The 17,859-nt window shown below is 41.8% G+C and overlaps 1 protein-coding gene across 2 annotated transcripts; it reads right to left on the bottom strand.

Moving 5' to 3' along the window:
* Positions 1 to 2,431: 2,431 nt before the first annotated feature.
* Positions 2,432 to 14,005, bottom strand: wdr91 (WD repeat domain 91). 2 transcript variants are annotated; one of them, XM_035391741.1, is made up of 17 exons: positions 13,926 to 13,954; positions 13,738 to 13,825; positions 13,352 to 13,486; positions 12,840 to 13,019; positions 12,229 to 12,436; positions 11,928 to 12,010; positions 11,699 to 11,805; positions 10,748 to 10,913; positions 10,008 to 10,154; positions 7,718 to 7,902; positions 6,854 to 7,004; positions 6,540 to 6,634; positions 5,862 to 6,021; positions 5,614 to 5,722; positions 5,379 to 5,491; positions 4,815 to 5,012; positions 2,432 to 4,479 (listed from the first exon to the last, which is right to left on the bottom strand). In XM_035391741.1, the coding sequence occupies exons 3-17, from the start codon at positions 13,472 to 13,474 to the stop codon at positions 4,315 to 4,317; spliced, it is 2,190 nt and encodes a 729-aa protein (XP_035247632.1). In that variant the 5' UTR covers positions 13,475 to 13,486; positions 13,738 to 13,825; positions 13,926 to 13,954; the 3' UTR covers positions 2,432 to 4,314. The 2 variants fall into 2 exon arrangements, with proteins under 2 accessions (XP_035247632.1, XP_035247631.1); XM_035391740.1 differs by lacking the exon at positions 13,738 to 13,825 and having other exon boundaries at positions 13,926 to 14,005.
* Positions 14,006 to 17,859: the final 3,854 nt, after the last annotated feature.

Raw genomic sequence — 17,859 nt, 5'->3', positions numbered from 1 at the left:
GGCCGGAACTGCAAGGGCCTGTTTCAGCCTGGCCTGCTCGTTTGCTGTTTTTGTTGTTTTACACTATGTACACACTTAATCGTGTTGATTTGAGTTCTTTTTTCCATTATGATTTACTCCTAGTCACCGGCTTTGTTTCCTATTACTTTTAAGTTTACAAATATTTGTATGTCTAGACTTCTAATTTCCTGCTTAATTTCATTATTTAAAAAATCTATATACTTACAAGCAGTTTTGCTTGCTGCATATGCTGCATATTGGAGTGTAGCTGGGCCTTAATTTTTACCATTTTCCAAGATTTTAAATCCTGGAGGGATGACTAGGATTGTGATGGTTCTTAACGGGATACTGTAATACTGTAATACTAAACATAATTTATTATGTAGTCCTTTTTTCTTATCCTACATGCATTTCGATCAATAAAACTGCAAATCAGCAATAATAGGTTTTAAATGGGCACCTTTTCATCTCAACCTACCTGCTACACTACATGAAATGGTGAAATTCCAACTTGTAGGGAATTAATTAGTATTTAGACTTTAAGGGCATAGATTTTGTATTTTTTATTCCTGCCATGCCCTGACAGCAGAATTCTTGATTTTAAGACTATGAATTTCATCCGTTTCTGCCCAACCAATTTAACAAAAAGGTAACCAAGCTCAACTCCTCCTGCACAGCTGAGATGGCGAACAGCAAGCTGGAAAATAACATTATGAATTATTTATTCTCTCCACTCCGGGCAGCCGAAGTATCCTGGTGTCATAATAATGCGGGTTGGTGGACCAAGGACATGTTCAAGCTGTCAAGAATCTTATCACTGTCTCAAAATGGTGGCATGGCAGACTGATGAATATATACAGTATCCTTTCACAACACAAAACTGCAATAATGTTTTTTAGGCGGTGGATTATTTATGAAACTGGAAGGTACTGGATGGAAGAAACCAATGTTACAAAAATGGATACATACAAAAAAGTCTATAAAAGTTTCTTTTTTTTAAAGGATAAAAGTGCAGGAATTACTCTCACTGCCACAGTGATTTTCTGCCACACAGATGGTTTTAAACGTTTTATAGTTTCGTATATGTTTGTAGTATACATGACCCTTTTGTTTGAATCATCTCTGAGTAGCAGGGACAAGAAAGGCCTGCAGTACTGTAATGTGATGGATGGTGACTGGCCTTTGGGTGAGTTTTACAGTTGGAGGTGGTTACTGTCATAAAATCAGGTGCAGCTATTCACAAATGTTCATTATTAAAAAATGCACAAAATCCAATTGTTACAATCCCCCCCCCCCCCCCCCCCCCCTACAGAAATTTGTCTGCATTGCAAGTTGTGTGTCTCTGTTGAGATATGTAACTGCACTGCTTTCACTTTTCTCAGCTGGAGATGTGTTGGTCCACATCGGCTCAATTTTGGCCAAGAGCCTCCAGAGAATTACTTCCGAAGGCCCTTCCACAAAAATTAATTGTTTTAGCATTGCAAATACATTCTGACACTGTTCTGTGCCAAATACTAATTGAGTAATGCCCCATTGTTGGTAAGTGAATGTTACGCAGCAACACATATATTACTCACTGTGCCACAGGGCTGTTTTTAGCTTCTTCTAGAAGACAGTCTCATAGCCTCTCCAGATGGCCAGATCTTCTCAGTTCTGTCAGTTCATCTACCAGAAACTTCAGTAGGCTTTAGGTGCTGGAAATGACACCTTTATTGCCTTTGGCAGCAGAGTCCTGTTCGTACTGACAATTAAGGTTGATGTTATTCTTTCAGATGCACTGACATGTCATAACTTATGATAGTGTGAATTATGCAACTGACTCATTAACCATGTCTTACTGTCCATACTTTTTATTTGTAAAGCTACTCTGAATAAAGCTGAAACCAGCCTTTTTAACAACTTAGCCACATTTCCAAACATTTCAGCATTGTACATCACACTTTTGAATTTGCAATGCTGAAATGACTTGAAAACACCTGTTCTCTATAAAAGATAAGTCACAGTGCTGCTTGATCACTGATCTCTTCAAAAATGGAAAAATAAAAATCAAGTGGAAGAAAACATGACTAAATGTGTACAATGATATATATTTGTAGTAATAAGATTTTTGTTACACACAGATTTATATACACACACATTGGGCCTCGTTCAAAAAACGTGAACAATCACATCTGTTCATAAACTGTGTGCAAGAACGTTTCCAAGAACATTTTGGCATTCGTCATTTTTTTCTTACTGTATCTGTATTTGTTCATGGCTGTTTCCTTATGCTAATCACATGGACAGAATTGCGCAAATAATTTACAGACAGCCAGCATTCATCATCCCATACACCTGGGATAATTTATATATAAGTTTTGTGAATGAGGCCCAATGTTATTGAATGTAATTTGTCTTATTTCCGATTCCACACAAAAAAAAACTTCAGCAGTATGTAAAAATCAGCAGAATGTTTATTTAGTATAATCATCACTGTCAGTGCAGCTGTGTTTTCAGAGATATCCATTTTATCCTCCACAAATCTAGTGTAGAAGCAGATGCACTACGGCTGTGTAGTAGGGGTCCCATCGCATTTCGTAAAGCCAGGTGGCAGTTTATTGGTAGAAATCAATGCCTCCTGGAGGACTGTGTCTAAGATTTTTTTAATGCCTGAAAGTCTGAAAACTTCTTTGACAGTTACAACAAGCTTGTCAACCTTCAGAAAGTTACCTGGCCACAATGCCCAATGCAAATTAACTGAATTTGGCAATACATTTCACAGGATGTCACAGAAGAGTTGTAGGTAGCATTATCATACAAATCCAGTGGTATTGTTCAAATTCACCAAATTTGCATTTAACCTGTTTTGAATGGCCCCAACCACCATGGAACAGTTCACAGAATGGAGATGCACAATGGGCACCAGTGCGGCTATTGGTTCTCAATTCCTGTGAAGCAAATAAAAACTGGAAGAATGAATCCATTTTTTTCATATGTGACATCTACACTCTCAGATGTTTTTGATGAGCTATTTAACACTGTTTTGTATGTACACCAAGTACTCCTGAGTTGACAAGCTGTTGGAATTGCTCCACCACTTGTCACAGGCGTGTCTGGAAAGTACAATATTAGATTTTCAATTTCTCTGTGGGATGACTTTTGTCAAGTTGTACATAATTTCATGCCACCCCTCACCAGGGTTATTACTGTTTTGTTTATTGACATAAGATGCCCATTCTTTCCTATGAAATTCAGCCACCGTGTTTTTAGTGATTTCATGATTTCAAATGCTGCCATTTTTTGGGGTGAAACAATAAATTGTGAGTTTAGAACAAACAGTAACGACCGGTTTAGTGTAACAGACAGATACTGTTGTGATCTTTAGCTTGAAGTTATTTTTTTCCATATTCTTTCTGCCTCTGTGTTTATTTTTGCTGACAGTCCCCTGAAACAATCTTAGTTCAGTGACTGGCACCCTTATGCCATGTTCTTCAAGTGGTCGTTAGTAACTTGTATAATTACGTTCATTTGACCACTTGACACTAATCACTGCAGTTACGGTGCCTACAGTGACACCTTGAGGTTAATGCCTGAAATACAGGTTAAATGTGATGTTCATTGAGAACTCCTGGTCCAACCCATGTTAAAGCAGAAATACTGAAGTGAGGCCATTTAACTGCATGGTAACCCGGCTCACAGTGACTAAACCAGCAAGCCCCAAATACCCCAGCTACAAGTGAGGAAATGCGGAATGAACATATTCATTCAGGCTAGATTTGACACAATTAAATGAACAACTGTTTGTGTTTAAGTTACGATTGTATCTCACTGTGCCAGCTTTTAGCTTTCTAAAGGGTCTCATTTGAACAGTATGTTCAGCCATTATGAAATGAGTGGCTAAATATGCTTTGAGTTCTCAAAAAAAAAAATCACATTAACTCCTTGCATATCACTTTCATTCCCTTGTGATGCACTGTCACCAAGTTCACAGAGATCAACTAAATTTCAAAAGAGTAGCAAAATGGAATATGAAGACCAGTAGAAAAGCATCTTTCTGGGTAATTTCCAGTGTCCTAGCAACGCAGGCCTACGTTTACAAATACTATTAAAAATAGCATTAGTAAAGACACAGGCATGACCGCCCACCTGACCTTCCCAAAATGGGAAAATAACAAGCAGAAGACACTATTTCACTAACAATACCAGAAAGAACATGGCAAGCCTTAAGAAAACTGAATTAAACCTTAGTCAGGCAGTCTGACACGCGGTCTCTTTCTGCTGTTGGACCACTACTGCAGGAGCACCCACTTCACGTGTCTGACACAAGTGGCAGACTCAGGACTTCTGAGCCAGAAGCGTGCTCAGTTTGATCTTGCCGTCCATGGAGGCGGTGAGGCAGGTGCCGCAGTCCACGGCAGAGCACCAGTCCACGGTGACCACCGGTGCCTTGTGACCGCCCAGCGGCAGCACGTTCTCCAGCCCGTTCTCTCCTCCGTTCAGCTGAAAGCAAGACGACACCAAGGACAAGATTACCATCTGGATTACAGGTTTATTCTTTTAACAAAGCTACATTCACCACCAAGACTTACACAGTGACTAAATCTTTAGTTCCACACACAGCAATTATTAATACACTAGACAACTCTAGACCACACAAAATCAGACAACTGTGGTAATTTTGGTTGATCTGCGTAGGCCTGATTGGCTTAGGTCTGCAGTTAGCCAAATTCGTATGAAGTAACATACTGTTCACACAAACTAGGAGGAAACTCCGCTCTAACACCGGCTCCATCCATCATCCATGCGTTTATCAGGCAGCTGGCGACTAGTCTTACCCTGTAGATGAGGCCTCCGCTGCTAGAGCAGGTGAGCACATGCTGTCCTTCTGAGTCGAAAGCGAACAGGCGCCCGTGGGGGACCTGTACTTGCTTGTAGCCGCTGTACCCAGAGAGCACGAAGGGCCCCGTTGCATCCTGGGGCAGGGAGTACTCCGACTGCTTCACACCACACCGGTGGATATTCCACTGGATAAACTAAACCACAAGGAGTCACATTAACACCATCGTGAAATGCCATTTTGGGAAACTCAATCCAGACATTCATCAATGAATACATTTTTCCACATATAAAGGCAGTATTCAGATATACTATGACATAAATACAGATGTATTTTTTTCTTTTGTTCCGTTGTGTAGAACAACCGTTGGTTCAGATTCTATCAACTGATATTCAGTTGAAACTAATCTATATTTGCATACAATCAATATTTGGGGATGGGGGGAGTTAGGAAGACTGAAATGGCCCTCACTCACAGAGGCCCTCAAAAAATTGTAGGATGGCCTGGAGTGGTGGGGCCCCAATGTGAGGCCCAAAGTCCCTGGTCCCCTGTGTGTACTCACCTTGCTGTCCTCTCCGATGCTAAAGACGGTGTTCTCGTCGTAGCTGAACTCCACGCTGTACACCTCCCCGTCGTGGGCCTTCCAGCTCATGGCGGTCTCATACCGCTGCATGTCTGGAGGAAGGAGGGACACGGGGAGAAGGGCTTTGATGTGCCTCCGCTTCACGGTGGTTGACATTTTGGTCCAGAGCCTTGGCTTTTCTGATAAACGGCTTAAGAGATCGACCGGCACTCACCGAACAGCCGGATGATGCCATCAGCTGCCCCCGTCACCAGCAGGTTGCCGTTGTGGTTGAACGCGGTGCAGTTTATGGCCACCGGGCCCGGTTCCAGGGAGAACTGGTGCTAAAAAAGGGTTGAGGTGGACGGACGCCATGGCGACAAACAAGAACAGGTGTCAGTTAGAACGTGAGGTCCTTGAGAATCCATAAATGACCGTAATACAGTATTCACTCCTGACCCCACCCCCATCTTCACGCAGTACCTGCTGTTTGACGGTCTTGGTGTCCCACAGAAGCAGCTGCCCTGAGACAGGCACCAGCACGCGACTGCCCCCCTCCGTTAGGCTGGACGTCCGGGAGCTGTGTGCCGCTGCAGAGCACACGAAGGACGTCCCACTGGGGCTGCAGGCCAGGGACAGGATCCTAAAGAGCACAGGAGACACGTGCTAGCCTTCTTCAGACTCACCCACTCCCACTCACGCAAGCCAAGTGACCAAGCAGGCAGTACACTCCAAACAACGTAGGAAATTTTTGAAAACGAACCACTGGCGAACATGTCGCTGAACACTGTTGTCAGTATACTCAATGTCAACTCCATGCTGTTTCATGTGACTCTACATTCCCCTGGTCCGTCAACCATGAAGCAACCAACGATGTGATATTTGGATGGACCAACTGCAGACAGGGAGAGGTCTGCAAACTCATGGGCCGTTAGCGAACATTTCCCGCTGGGGGCTGGCACAAGCCGTGCCATACAAACTCAAAACACAGCGTCTTTTTGTCTGTCTCTTGTTCAGTTTCAATTGAGTACACTGTTGCCTTCACTGTCCCACACTGTCCTGCCCACCCACCCGCATCCTTCCAGAACATTCTTGCTCCGGGTGCTTCTCGCTATCCTATTCCAGCCCAGAGGCGGCTGTACAGGGAACGTGCAGGCTTACCGTGGGTGTGCGTCGTCTATCGCCATCTCATACAGGTTCTTCTTAGCCTCCGTGTCATAAAGCCGCACTGTCCCCACACCGCTCCCCAACAGCAGCTGAGAGTCGACCACACAGCCAACCGTCACATTACTAAGCAGATGGACGTGCATCATTTCACAGTTACTTTAAACACGCTCACAGTCACGCTATGAGAAGCTTCACACTAAGAGTTGTGTCTGATGGCCTCTATGAAGGACTCAGCCATTATGCCCATATTTGGACCTGACTCCACGCATGCACGGACGAGGAAAAGCGAGGCCCTGCTGGGCGTGTACCAGTCTGTCAGGCTTGGTGGCCCACTCCAGAGACAGCAGCGGAGACTTGGACATGATGGTGGCCTTGGTCTGCATGATGGGGTTGAAGGACCACACCTTGATGACTCCGTCCACATCCAGACTCGCCACCCTCCGCCCAGAGCAGTCCACCCTGAGGCACGGGAGGAAGAGTCAAACAGCTTTGGAGGAGGGCGTGGACGGGGTGGCACGCAAGCATCACTCTGCACTAGAGTCGAACAGGCCAAAACGCACAATAACTATAATTACAATACACTATAAATCATTTGTTTGTGTCAATGCCTGATAACATATTTGCTGTACACACCTATTAATCAAAACACAGAATGTCTCTGTAGTTGTCTTATAGCACGGAAGCGTTCATTCCGATGGACTGGAATGGTTTTTAACCCTTGAAGAGAATTTTTTAGAATGTTTTTTTTTTGTAAATTTAAGTCTGTGTTCTAGAACTCCATTGCTATCAATTACCAGTAGTGATTGTTACATCACCATTAGATTGTTCAGTTAAGAGCATTCTAATCATTATTTGTGATCTTATACCTTAAAGGAATAAATATTATAGCTGCAGTTGAGATTTGCAGTTATCATTCCAGGTGGAAACAGGCCATAAGGCAAGGCTTTTTCTCCTGGAGGAGTGCAGGCCAGAAGTTTTACTGTACCAACCCTCTGACCAAGGGTGGGAAATGGAAGGGTTCAGTCAGGAGACTGGCGAAACACAAAGGCCTGCAGACAGAGTGCGCTCCAGAGCGGGGCGGAGCTAAAACCTCCTCAGCAGTGACCCGAGCGAGACGCAGCTGCAAGCGAGCGTGAGAGGTGCTCCTTCCTGTCGGGCTTAATGGCGCACACCTGCAGTGCATAATGGATGAGTGGTGCTCCCCGTACTCCTCCTGGCTCAGCTTAATGAACGGCTGCTCCACCAGCCCGGCCCCCTCCCCCGCCGCTCGCGTCTGACCGGGAGGGGAGTCCGTGGCGTCGCCCGTCCCCTCGGGGTGGGGGTCTGCGTCGGCACCTTCTCCCCGCTTCTCCACGTTCTGCAGGAAACAGCGCCGCGCCGCCATAAATCTAGCGCACGCTCCTTTCCATTCTGCTCAGGGGTACACTTTCCCACATCAATCCGGAGACTGTAAAAACACTTCAAGATAAAGTGGAGGTTCTCAACCAAACACAAGCACAGAAAAATTATCAAAAAATATACATATTTATAAATGTATATTTGGTTAGAATTTGTGTCAAAGTTATAGCTGTGCAGGTGAAAATGGCTGCTAAATTTGCAGTTGACAGTTTAGCATTTTCACCAGCTTTAGTTTTACTAGTCAAATTGGCTGAATTATCACCGATTTCACACTGATTTGCAGGCAAAAGAGAGAAACATTTAAATCACTTAAAGAAAGCAGTACTCCTGTTTTAACTAATGGCTAATGACAGTGCTGGCTGCTCACAGTCATGCTGGATGATGTCATTCGGTGTTAATCACTCAGCACTCTGTGTGATTTTAACAGTCTCACAGCTCATGTGGCCAAACTGTTCTAACAGCACAGGCCCACGGCCCTGTTAGAAGTGATAAACTCCACACACTTTCATTAATCGAGAGGCTGGGAGAAGGGTAGGTTTCACTGATAGCCTTACAAAAAGTGAAAAGATGAGACCAAGTCAGTGACCAGAATGCTCCTTATAAAGAAGATTATGTCCTTGAGGTTTCAATTGACTCCATAAACTGGCTTTTGTAAGACCAGTTATTGCAAAACTGGAGAGCAAACGTTTTCTCTCATGTATATCGTACACATCCAGCAGAAATGCACCTGAAACTGACTAGAGTGTCTGAAAATGAGGGTTTAAGACAAATAGGGCAGTAGCAGTGATGCTGCCAGATCAGAAGAGCCAAATCAGAAGTGTAAGATTTTCCTGACAGAGGCAAATGATCTCACAAATAATTTCCTATGCATAGCCAGCAGATGCCCTTTAAGGACTCACTGGTTCAGACACACAAAGCAATATTCTCAGTCTCCCACAGGCTTACCTCACAAGGCATACTCTGATCTCATGCAGCAACAATGCAGGAACATGTATTACATCATACGAGTGGAAAATTTCATGAATTAGATCTGTGGCAGAAGTGTGGACATGCCAGCAGCCATACCACCATGTGCCCTTCCCGTGGTAAAGTGCTGCAGCTAAGCAGCTGTGGGCTTGGGTAGCACTTGGACGGGAGGCCTCCTGAGAAAATTAAGTTACTGCTGGAAGATCTGTTGAAGGACCAGTAGAGGGCACTATTCCCTCTGGATCAAAAAGAAAAACAATGCCTCAAAGTTCCAGATACTGGGGCTCGGTGGTGTAGACTGTGCTTTTGGACAAAATGTAAAACCCGGCTTCACCTTGTGGTCATTAAAACTCTTAAAAGCACTTATTTTTTTGATATGGTTATTAACCCTGGTGCCCTGGGAAATTTTTCACAAAAACTACTGGGGCAGAATACAACTGAGCTCAGTGATGAATGCAGTCTTCCCTGATCAGCCACAGCTCTCCTGAGGTATTAGATCATCTGTCAGGTGTGAAAGAGCTTCTGGCTGCCAGGCAAGTGCATCAGCTGCAGCGCTCCTTTTGCAGATTCAGGTGATTCCAAACTGAGTGGTCGAAAAAATAAAAATAATTATATACTATGATATTAGGCCTATTCTGTTCAGATTAGTTTTTTTTTTAAATCCAGAAAGTAACAGTTCTTATACTGACCCCTATAGGCAGATCTCACATTGGTCTTTAGAGACCATGTCATTACCACAAGCAATAGGAAGATCTGGATTTTGTTGTTTTTGTAAGAACATTTGTGCAAGCCCAACAGACCCATGTGTGGTTTGAATACAAGCTGCAGTGGTGGTCGCATGGCCTTTCAGCACACAGTCATTAGCCTCACCCCTCCCACTGCCCACAGACCTGGAGTCCAACCTGAGGTGGGCATCAGCCCCTCCCACTGCCCACAGGCCTGGAGTCCAACCTGAGGTGGGCATCAGCCTCTCCCACTGCCCACAGACCTGGAGTCCAACCTGAGGTGGGCATCAGCCCCTCCCACTGCCCACAGGCCTGGAGTCCAACCTGAGGTGGGCGTTGGCCCCTCCCCTAACCACCCACATGGAGGTCCTACCTGGGGGACCGGTTTGGAGAGCAGTTCCTTCCGCTGCTTCTCGTGGTCCTGGTGTCTCCTCTGCCGGACCACCTGATCACTGGCTCCTCCGCTGCTGGATGCCATCTTGGTGTCCTTGGAGGGAGGAGGATCTTTGGACTTCACTGACTGAAATTCACAAAGCCACTGGGTTTAGAAGAAACCAGTCTCTCCAACACAACTCTACCCTAATGGAAAACTCCAATAAAGCATAGCCAAAAACAGGGTCCTACTTAAATATGCATTAAAATATGTATTGCATATAGCATGCAGACTCACTGAACATCTAACAAGTGCACATCTTCATGTAATATTGTTTTCATAGCTTGTTTGCTTATGCATACAAGGATATAAGAAACAACTGCTATACATTTAATCCATGATACATCTATAATATATGATGCATTTAATCTACGATACCAAATATCAATCATTACCACTTACTATACCTTTTTACATACATTTGCACCATTATGTTTCTGTTACAACATACACATAACAGACAGAATTACAATAACATATCGCTAACATGCATTTTCTTCATATGCATTATTATACTGACATACATCAATATAATTACAGTAACATAATTACGGTTTCTGTACCAGTACTTCGGCTTACTAGAGACTGTGGGGACTTTCTAACTTTTATTTGATATTTTTAAGTTGATCCAGCCATACAGTCAATAGCTTCCTGTTATCTAGAGCAGCATATGGACTCACATGATTAGCCGCAGCATCCCTCCGCCCCATGGAGGCCTGTGTTGGTGAGGACCCTGCTCCTTGGGGCGTCTTGCCAGGTGCCCGTTTTCCTTGGGGGAGGAATGTGGAGAAAAAGTTCCGAGACGGGGTGGCCAGGCTGACATTCCGCTGGCTGGACACCAGGTCCCTGTGGAGAAATAACCGACATACTTGAGCCGCGGAGACACGGACACGGTAATCTGTTTCCACAACAGCGAGTCGTCTTTCTCGCTCCTTAAATCACAGGCCCCATTCAGGACCAAGCAATAAATCACTTCCTTCTAGAGAGGAATGGGCTATTTCAGCATGTGTGTTTGCGGAGTAAACATACTTTCTTGGATATCAGCTGAGAATATAAATAAAATGTTCCTTGAAAGACCACTTTGGTTTGTTGCCTGTGGCCTGCTGGCAGAACTGATCTGAAAACACTTTATCGAGGTCTGGCCCAAATGACACAACCGAGATTCTGTTATAAAGTGTAGTGGGAGTCAACCGATCTTTTCTTTGTTTTGGCAGGCATTCCATAACAGGCAGCTCTAATGTTTTATAGAGATAAGATTCTGAATAATCCCCAGCAGATCAAAAACACTTATTATACAATCTGGAGATTTTTTTTGAAGAAAGAGAGCTTCAAGTGTCCAAAAAATAGATTTTTTCCAGTTTTCAATTAGGAGATTAGTTTGTGGTGATCACAAAAAGCTATGCAACGTGAGACATGTGTTTTGGTAAACAAAATAACAATTCAGGCGAATTGTTTATTTGTATTTGATTGTCCTCATCCACAGAAAACACAAAAATACACAGCACTTAATATTATATACACAACTGATTCACTGCTTGTGCATTTAAGAGCATACGCAGATAGCTCAGTCATCTCATAAATATTTAAAATCCCCCTGCTCAAGTCATTCCGGTCCCACTGCAGATCCTCACAGCTCTGTGTCTCCCAGCCGGTCCATGTTCTGCACATACGAGGGCAGTTTGTGATGTACCATTTCCTCCTCCATCCTTGGCCGAGGCTCCGCCTGCCGAGCGAACAGCTGCAGGAGAAAAAGGGGCAGCCATATTTAAGCTTGCGCTTCAGGGCCTTTAGTACAGAAACTGCACAGAGCCGCAATGAAGCCTTCTAATGCCACCACCGCTTTCTTGCAGCTTGCCTCACCATTTGCCGAAGCTGTTCATTCTCCTCCTGTAGGCCGACGGTTCTCTGTGCTTCCGAATCAAAGCTCAGGAGCACTGGCAGAGGTAGGACTGTCAAGGAATTGACGTTATTCTTGTCAATATTAACCTGCCAGACTCTTACCCTAAATAATGCACAAGTGTCCATTTTTTCCTATTAAAGATCAAATCATTCTGTTTTTAATCCTTTCAGACAAACGCTCACACGTTTACACAAGGAATTGCTACACTGGGAAAGGGCAATGAAGTGCCGAGTTCAACTCGGTTCCAAGGAAAAAGGATATGCATGCACTGGAAGAGAACACTTAAGAAGTTGTGCAGGGAAACCAAGAAGGTGTCAGACCATTGGCGGGAAAAGTAAGAGGAGAATACAGGGTGCTGCTCAGGGGCGGGGATAAAGGGCAGGATAAACCAATCACGCCACTCAAGCTGGCCCTGTAGCTCAAGAGCCTGCTTCTGAAAAAACTCCTGTGTTTTCTCCATTCGGTTTGACTGGAGGGACAGAAAAAAACACAAATATATATGTAAAATAAAACAAATGCTGCAACTTATCAGTTAATACACATGTATAATTCAGTGATTTGAATATACGCATTTCAATCCCTCATTTCATTCATTGGATGCTCCATCCAAGCCAAAAGACAAAATTGTCCACCATACAGAAAGTTTTTCTTTTATAAATATACCTTGCTGCACCACTGACCATTTTGCTCAAAATTCAGCTCTGTTTGGGCAGGCCTGTTCATGTGCAGTGCTGGGCATGCCTTTTTCAGTAATTTTGTACTTTATTGTAAAAGAGTGTCGGAGTACAGGGGCAAAGTGCAATGAATTAGTGGGTGGGTGGCTCATTTACTCCATATTTACAAAATGTTGACTGGGGAGGTGGGGCTATTACCTGCACAGTGTACACCAAGTAGTATCGGAAGAGACTGGTCCTCAGCTTGTTAATGGTGGGCCGATAGACATCCTCCAATCGGCAGAAAAGCTTCCGATCCAAATATCCCCAGTAATCTTTCAGTGCTGACAAGTCATAGCTCTGCATGAACTGTTGAAGCTGATCTATAATTTTATCCACCTGCATTAAAACACAGTATATAGCATCAAAGAAGTTGCAAAGAGCATTGGGCAATGGCTTTGGCAGAAAATCATGATAAACCAGTGTTCATTTTAGGTTTGTTGGTGAAATACATCAACACAATTTCAGGGACTAGGGGAATCAAATTTTAAGTAATTTTATTTCACAAGTCAGAAAACAGTTGTGATGCTGGCATCCCACACACGTGCTCTGTGGTTTGCACTTCTCCAGGACATCCCTTGGATCAATTCTGTTCGTTACCCTATGCCTTCGTATTATGTACTGTTATCATATTACGTTTGGTCCACGTTAATGATGTAAAAATGACCTACTCGGAATCCTTTCTCCTTGTCGACTTTGATTTCAGAGTCCAAATGCTTGAGAGTGCTGGTGAAACCGCGGTATATTAAATACTCTTTTACCAGGTCATCCATCCTCTCCACGGCTGACCCCATCGCTTCCTCTTCCTACATAAACAAAACAAGAAATCTAGTTTACACAAATAACTCGACTGGAGGCAGTCAACGACGTACAGTGCGCCAATGCTATATAGCCTAGCTGTAACCTAATCATCTGTCGTAATGTATAAACTGCTCGCTAGTTTACTCTAACAATAAACTAGGCATGCATCAAGAGATAAAAAGGTAGTTAGACCTGTCTAACCTGCGAGTACGATACACCCGTTTTCGATAATACAGTGTATCGTAAAAAACCGTACCTTCAGAGATGTTTGGATACTGCTAGCAAGCTAAGTTAGTTCTCCAGAAATTTTTCCATCACACTTCTCTAGATGGCAAGCCTGGTTTCTATGAAGATACAGGGCTCGTTGTTTTTTTCCTTTATATGCTGATATGTAATGCAATAATAAAGGAATTAAATACACCAATTGCATAATAACACACTTACCGTACGATATTAAATCTTCTGGTATTTAGTTACTTCCTGTTTAGCTTTTCAGACCCGTCATGTGATTGAGGCCGCTCTACGTCACATGACTAGTGATACTGTGCTCCGCCGTAGTGACCTCACGGAGGAGCCCTAACGCTCATCGTCGTGCTTTTGCTTAAGTATAAAAATGAAAATGAACCCATTGTCATCATTTTGACTGCGGTAGGTACAGTGAGATTTCATGAAGTATACACAAGTACTTGCAGATTCTGCAGCACAACTCTATACTGCCGGCTGCTCATTGGTTGGTTGGATGCAGATACAGGTCTGCCATCAAAGCCTCAAAGCAAATGACCTGACATCAGGGCAGCTCTAATTAGGTTAATCGATTTAAATTCACTTGGTTAGTGCTATGCAAATATAAGAAAGACTGCTGTCTAGCAGAGGGGCTGTTTTATAACACCACCACAAGTAACAGTACAGTATTTTATTATTCTTTTTTTATTTTTTATTTTAAAGAATGGGGTAACACAGCTTGTGTTGTAGGAGGCAATATTCTGTAAAAGTAGAACAATTTGTGAAATTGTTCTGATTATAACAGATGTATTGTTGTAAGTATACTTCATATAATATTAATGTACCAGGGTGAAACAGTCTTATATTCATTGGGCCAAAAATTTTTTTAACCTTTATTTAACTAGGATGTACCATGAGGTAAAATCTCTATTAATGCACCCCACAGAACACCACCTCTTACAATAAATAAATGACACTCTTCAATCACAGTACTGTCAACATGAGATTTCAGCTTCTCCAGGGATACTAGAGTGTGCAGTTTCAAACTTTGTTGGAAGTTATTCCATGTACTGTATACATACATACATACATACATACAGCAAGCTCCATAATGTTTGGGACAAAGATATATATATATATATATATATATATATATATAGACTCCATAATTTTTTTATTATAATAAAACAATTTGTGTGGTTAATAAGAAGATTCTCAGATTCTTCATATTTCTATAGAATCAAGACTAGATACTGAAAGCTCCCTTATACCTGCACTAAAGAAGCAATTGAACACACTTGACTAACCGGAAACACCCTCGAAACCATTTGTCCCAAACATTATGGTGCCCTGAAATGGGGGGCTATGAATAAAGTGCTGTTATTTTTATATGGCAAAACCAAAATATATTAAAATACCCTATAATAAAAGATGAGAATCTGCTGAGAATCTGAAAATCAATTTGACCTCTTGTGCATTGTTTGATTGTGAATCTAAAATTATGGAATTCAGAGCCAAATCAAACACACACACACACACAGCACCTGGAAATCTTAAGCTTCTTTGCAATTTCTTGCAGGGAATAACCTTGTCACAATATGTTAGCTTGGCCCCGCACATCTAAGCCAATCACCTTCTTCTTTGCCATACTTCTTGCAGCTTTAGTGCCTATTTTACTTACACTACAGGCTACTTACACTCCATTTGTAGTTTTAAACAACTTAAGATAGATAAGATTTCAATCAATTTAACTACCTCTCCACCTCCCTTCCACCCCCTATTTATTTGATAGCCTTCCAATAATTTGCTTTTACATTTTAATTGTAATTACAGCCAAATGAGACTATTTTGAGGAAAGCTATGTCTATGATTATTTTTAAGTAAAACTAATCTTTTTGTGTTATTATAGGTAAAAACAGAAAAAAGTTTCTTCTTCTAATCCTTCTCTACCTAATATTTTTTTTAAAACAAAAAACACAGGTGACCTAATACTTTTGGCCTGTACAGTACATATGTGTGTGCATATATCATATATTGTAAAACAAGTTCATTTTATATAAAAGGACTGACTGTAGACCAAGGCCATCATTTAAATCAGGGGTTTGCAACCCTGGTCCTGGACAGCCATGAGCTCCACTGGTTTTTGTTTTCACCTTAAAATCAGCATCCAGTTGAGACCCAAGTAGGCAGGTGTGGTGAGCTAACTGTTTAAAACTGTTTTAACCTGCTCTAATTGAGTAAGTGTAGAGTAACAATGAAAATCAGCAGAGCCTGTGGTGTTCCAGACCTGGGCTGGAGACTACTGATCTAAATCAAGGTCACATGATATTACAAAATGTCTTGTGATGCATCTGCCTTCTTTCTTCATTTGTAATTTATGGTCTGGCTTTGAAAAATCTAATCATATCGATTTTCCATCCATATCTTGTCTTGATGTTCCACTGACAGGAATTAAATAAGGAAAAGCATAATGCTTTTTGTTATAAAAAATATTCCATTTTATATGGACAAAGTGCACTGTAAAACTTTCTATTTCATTATAAGCAGATTGTAATGGGATGTATTACATTAGAACATATTTGAAACACAATGGGTGTGGGGCACCCTACAGAGGGAATGAGACATTTCAGTCCCTGAAAATAACCATTTGTAGGGAACAAGGTAAGATTTCTTATGGATCAATGAGATAATAACGGGGAGTGCATTTCCAAACATAAGTGAACTGACCCCCTGCATCCTAGTAGAAAATATACTGAACAGGACAATTATTCACATAATGGAGGCACAGAACAATCTGGAGTGTTAGAATGTTTCATGAAAACACAAAGCAGTAGTGCGGCAGCAGTGGCGTTTTTTCTTTATTTTTTTTTTATCACCCAGCCTCTCTTTGTTCTCCTAGCTGTGCATGTACGAGGAGGAAATGAGGATATTGGTTTTCTAGCTCTGTCAGTGCAATTTGTTCGCCGTGGCCTGATCCATCCCCCTAAGGCCAGGGCCAAGCCGCTGATGAGAGTAATGTTTTTCAGCGACTTCATAAATGTTTCACCGCTAATGCTGGAGAATGTTCAGCTTTCAGCACAAGGGCTTTCTCTGCATTTAGCACCGAGGGTGTTTAAAAAGAGAGGGGAAAAAAAGCTAAAATACAATTGAAAATGGAGGATAGCAAAAACAATTACTGATAATTAAACTAGACAAAATATGTTTCTTGGTCATCTAATGGCACTGCTGCTAGGTTTTGGAAATGTTCCAGCTCAATACAGACACAATCGTTTTAACAAATATGGCCTGACCATAATTTTACCTCAAATGTTATTGCTTAGAATGGCAGAATCATTCCTCTAATGTTCCAGTGTTTTTTAAAGGCACACAAAGAAATGGGGCTGTCCTTTTCTCTTAGACTAAAACCTTTATAATAATGAGATTTAATCATAATGACATTTCAGGCTCATGAAATCATTGGTGTGTTAATTTACCCTGAAAGTCATCATTTTAATAGGGTAGTTTCTCTTTGGTCAATCTAGTAGAATCTGTAAAAGCAGAAAACAGACAATGGAAATGCTTGGATTTTAAAATGATGTGATTAGAAAAACTAACCATTACCATTAATACTAAACTGTAATGTAATTTCTTTATAACCATAGAAATACATTAGGTGTTAAACCTTTTGTTTATCAATGAAGAAAATTGCAATAGATCTGGCTATTGCATATTTTACCTGTACTAAATGGACAATAAATAAATAATTGATAATCACCCTGAGGACAAAAAACAATTCACAAAGTACATAACAGGAGTAAACAAGGTACATTTTACAATATGCAGTTAGTATGTGCCTAAATATAATTAAGGCTTCACAGTGAGCCAGGCTATTAAGCAAATACAAACTTGTATTACATCCATTTGAATCATTTTCTAATAAATAATTCCTATAATAAATAATGTTTATGAATAATCACAGTCTAATTTCCAGTCAACCCTTCAAGAGTCATTCGTTTATGAAGTGTACATCTACAACATTTATCTTCTCATTTAAAGTTATATATAATAATCATGTCAAAAATTGAATTGACCATTATATGATCTTGTTCATTAAAATGTAAAGGCGAGGGAATGTTCTAGCACCAATGGATATTTTTGCACTCACCAAATCAAGTTT

This window comes from Anguilla anguilla, chromosome 14, assembly GCF_013347855.1.
Source record: "Anguilla anguilla isolate fAngAng1 chromosome 14, fAngAng1.pri, whole genome shotgun sequence".
Taxonomy (NCBI): Eukaryota; Metazoa; Chordata; class Actinopteri; order Anguilliformes; family Anguillidae; genus Anguilla; species Anguilla anguilla.
Note: the sequence above shows the minus strand (reverse complement) of the source record. Positions and strands in the feature narration are given on the sequence as shown.